At 61.3% G+C, this 3,895-nt stretch overlaps 2 protein-coding genes across 2 annotated transcripts in view; both read left to right on the forward strand.

Annotated features, from left to right (window-relative positions):
* LOC104996479 (chymotrypsinogen A-like) overlaps nt 1–1,944 on the forward strand; it is a 3,370-nt gene extending 1,426 nt beyond the window's left edge. The window contains 4 exon segments of the mRNA XM_010850746.1: nt 376–462; nt 801–973; nt 1,051–1,184; nt 1,783–1,944. Coding sequence (XP_010849048.1) covers nt 376–462; nt 801–973; nt 1,051–1,184; nt 1,783–1,944 — 556 coding nt within the window.
* Nucleotides 1,945–2,470: 526 nt separating this feature from the next.
* Nucleotides 2,471–3,895, forward strand: part of LOC104996480 (chymotrypsinogen B-like) — a 4,185-nt gene continuing 2,760 nt past the window's right edge. The window contains exons 1-3 of the mRNA XM_010850747.1: nt 2,471–2,540; nt 3,565–3,668; nt 3,755–3,834. Coding sequence (XP_010849049.1) covers nt 2,489–2,540; nt 3,565–3,668; nt 3,755–3,834 — 236 coding nt within the window. The 5' untranslated portion in view covers nt 2,471–2,488. The remainder of the gene's footprint in view (nt 2,541–3,564; nt 3,669–3,754; nt 3,835–3,895) is intronic.

The following is a 3,895-nucleotide window of genomic DNA, read 5'->3' on the forward strand; positions in this document are numbered from 1 at the left end:
GCCAGGCTGGCCCCCCAGTGGGCTTCGAGCCCCAACCCCGAGGTTCTCACCTGCCTGCCCCGAGGCTGCTCTGCATGCTCGGCAGCCTGAGCTGTGGCTTCCACGTCCAGGCGCCTGCCTCCCAGGTTCTAATTTTGAGATGTGCAGCAAATCCAGGTCCTGCTGGTCTCCTGGGGTCGCAGGGAAAACACTGGGCAAGCGAGACTGCACAGTGGAGATTCCGAGCTTCAAGCTCCAACCCACACCACACCCCTGTGAGCACACGCACAAAGACACGCAGACGCCCACACACGTGTGCCCCAATGCACACACACACTCCGTGCCCCACCTACCCGCCTCCAGCGGGAACCTCTCTTTTTCTCTGGCTCTCTGCAGAACCTCTGATGTGGTAGTGGCTGGGGAGTTTGACCAAGGCTCAAGCTCTGAGAACATCCAGAAGCTGAAGATTGCCAAGGTATGGTGGCCCCCCCGGGTCGTCCAGGTGTGACCCCAGGTAGGGTGGTCCCTCGGGAGTGGCCGCCCACACTAAGTCCCAGACACTCCAGCTCCCCTGGTTACCCTGATACCCCATCATGATGGAGCAAAGCAGAAGGCCAGGTGTGCGAGACTTCAGGAAGGGAAGGTCTGCACCTTGAGCCTGGGCTGGGGTTCCTGGGGTCACAGGAGGAGCTGCCGAATGGAGCAGGCTGTCGTCCAGGGAGGGGCGCTGATGCCACGAGGGGTCTCCCAGCGCCTTCTCCCCAGACCCCAATGGCGGCTATTTGTCTCCCCCCGCCCCGCCCCCCACACAGGTTTTCAAGAACTCCAACTAACAACTCGTTAACCATCCGCAATGACATCACCCTGCTGAAGCTGTCCACGGCTGCAAGCTTCTCCCAGACTGTGTCTGCCGTGTGCCTGCCCAGCGCCAGCGACAACTTCGCTGCCGGGACGACGTGCGTCACCACAGGCTGGGGCCTGACCCGATACACCAGTGAGTGAGGGGTGACCACGGTGGGCTGGCGGGGAGGTGGGGAGCACGGTCGCTGACTACCCACCCTGCCCTTCCAGATGCCAACACCCCTGACCGGCTGCAGCAGGCGTCCCTGCCCCTCCTGTCCAACACCAACTGCAAGAAATACTGGGGCACTAAGATCAAAGATGCCATGATCTGTGCGGGCGCCAGCGGTGTCTCCTCTTGCATGGTAGGGCCTCCCAGCCTCGGTGGGGTTCAGGCCAAGGGCTTGGGCAAAGACGGAGGAAATGGAAGCCGTCGGCAGCCCTCTTTCAGGGCCTGCCATTCTCTTCTGGGGCATCCCTGCCAGAGTAGTTGGGAAGACAGAGCTCCTGGAGAACCCCCGTGACCTCAGCAGAGGGGTACTAGAGCAGGGGCCTCTGTCCTCAGAGCTGCCATGTTACAAGATGCCCTTGATATCTGCATCTGAGCAGTGGCACCTCCTGACCTGTGCAGTGCACAGCCTGGGCAGCAGAGCATGGCGGCCCTAAAGGCTCCCGAAGGGGCCTGGCAGACCTTCCTCTCTCCCTGTGGCCCCGTGGGCAGGACCACCTGTACTTTCCTCCTGTCAATCAAACCTGCTCTATTGAGCCTGTTATAGGACCCCAGGGGGTGACCCAGACTTCCAGGGGCACAAACCACAGGAGCTGCTGAAGTTTCTTTCACAATCCTTCTAATATGCATGTGCTGAGCTTCCACTGGCTGTCCGGCCTGGGACTGGGTGCTGGGAACAACATTCACGAGTCTCTGGGCTGCCAGCTCCAAGCCCCCCACTCCCTGTCCTGCAGGGCGACTCTGGCGGCCCCCTGGTCTGCAAGAAGAATGGAGCCTGGACCCTGGTGGGCATCGTGTCCTGGGGCAGCAGCACGTGCTCCACATCCACCCCTGGCGTGTACGCCCGCGTCACTGCTCTCGTCAACTGGGTGCAACAGACCCTGGCCGCCAACTGAGCCCCCAGCCTCGCACTAGCCTCCCTGCCAACCTTGCTCCTACACAGCCTCAATAAACCGGTGGAAGACATGTTGACAGTGTCTGTGTCCTGTGCTGGGGTTTCTGGGAGTTCATTCTTCTCCTGAACTTGGACCTTCACTGAACCAGGTGGCAGGGGGTGTCCAGGAGGGCCCCTTGTTAGTCTGCCTCCCCCGAGTGGCCAGAATGGACACACACAGATGAGGGGGGACCTTGGCCTCCCGCCTCCCACTACGGGGTCCTCACCATCGACCCTTGGCTCCTTGTGCTCAAGGCCTGCCCTGAGGAGGGGGCACCTGGGGGTGGAGTCCGGTGCTGGCCCCACACACTTGTGACTCCAGGAAACCTTCCCAGGAGTGGCCCCAAGGGCTGTCTCTTTCCCAAGCCCACGCTGCAGTCAGGTGCTTCTCAGCCCAAGGTCTTCTGATAAGGAGGGGATGGCGAGGCAGGTTGCGATTGGTGGGCTGGGGCAATATATTGGGGGTCCCTTGGGCAGACCCCAATTCCCCTGCTGAGCCATACACCATGGCCCTTCTCTGGGTTGTCCTTGGCTTCTTCCTCTTTGGCAGCAGCTTCGGTAAGTGCAGGGCTCAGGCAGGCCTGGCAGCCCCAGGTCAAGCCTCACCCCCGCCCTGGCCCTCAGCCCCAGAAGCAGGGGACGGGAGGGTCCAAGTCCTTGTACCTTGAACCACCCCTGCCGCCCGTCCCTCTGGGTGCCCCTCTGACCCTCCTTGGGCACCTACGCCTGGCTCCCCACTCCTCTGCTGGGCCTGGGCCCCCCCGCCACCTGGAGGTCCCTTGGACTTCTGATCTGGTCTCCTCCATTCGCTCAGAAGCCTTGGGGTGGGGACTCCTCTACCCTCCAAACATGCCACCAAGCCATGTGAATTCTGCCTCAGGAATGTTCCCCAGGTCCATCCATCTTGCCCAGTCTGCCCACCCTCTGGGTTTGGACACACTCCTGGGTTGGTGCCACCCCACCTATGGTACTTGTTCAGTTGCTAAGTCGTGTTTGACTCTTTGCTACCCCATGGACTGCAGCACACCAGGCTTCCCTGTCCTTCACCATCTCTCAGAATTTGCTCAAACTCATGTCCATTGAGTCGGTGATGCCATCCAACCATCTCATCCCCTGCCACGTCCTTCTCCTCCCACCTTCAATCTTTCCCAGCATCAGGGTCTTTTCCAATGAGTCAGTTCTTTGCCATCAGGTGGCCGAAGTACAAGGAAATACCCTCACAAATACCCTCACCCAAAGCTGCTCCCCCTGAAGACTCAGAGGCCATGAGAGCACCCAGGACTCACACAGGACATCCCAGCCTCTGGGAAAGGATCCTGGGCTCAGAGGGGACGGACACTCCCCTAAGAGCACACAGCAGGCTGGGGAGCCTGGGCCCCAACTGCAGAGACCCTCCACTTCAGGGACTGTCCACAAGAGCGCCTAAGGGCAGTTGTCAGCTAGCCGGGAGGGGGCTAAATGTCTTGCAGCAGACAAAACTCTGGGTGCCAGGATGCCGCGGAGGCCTGGAAGAGCTGCGTATGCACCCTGATCCCTCTTGAGGCACCATCTATAGACCAGCCGCCCTGTCTCTGCCCCTCAGGTTGCGGGGTCCCCGCCATCGACCCTGTGCTGAGTGGCCTCTCCAGGATTGTCAATGGGGAGGACGCTGTGCCCGGCTCCTGGCCCTGGCAGGTGTCCCTGCAGGTGAGGGGGGGCTGAGGAGGGGCAGGTTAGACAGAGGGGGCTGAGGTGGGAGAGGCAAGGCTGACTCTCTCCCACCCCCTCCCCAGACCAGCTCCGGCTTCCACTTCTGCGGGGGCTCCCTCATCAGTGAGGACTGGGTGGTCACCGCTGCCCACTGTGGGGTCAGGTGAGGCCCTACTTCACCTGCTCAAAGGGACCACATTTACCTCCCAGCCCCAAGTAGGCTC

This window comes from Bison bison, unplaced genomic scaffold (assembly GCF_000754665.1).
Source record: "Bison bison bison isolate TAMUID 2011002044 unplaced genomic scaffold, Bison_UMD1.0 scf7180017864295, whole genome shotgun sequence".
NCBI classification, from domain to species: domain Eukaryota; kingdom Metazoa; phylum Chordata; class Mammalia; order Artiodactyla; family Bovidae; genus Bison; species Bison bison.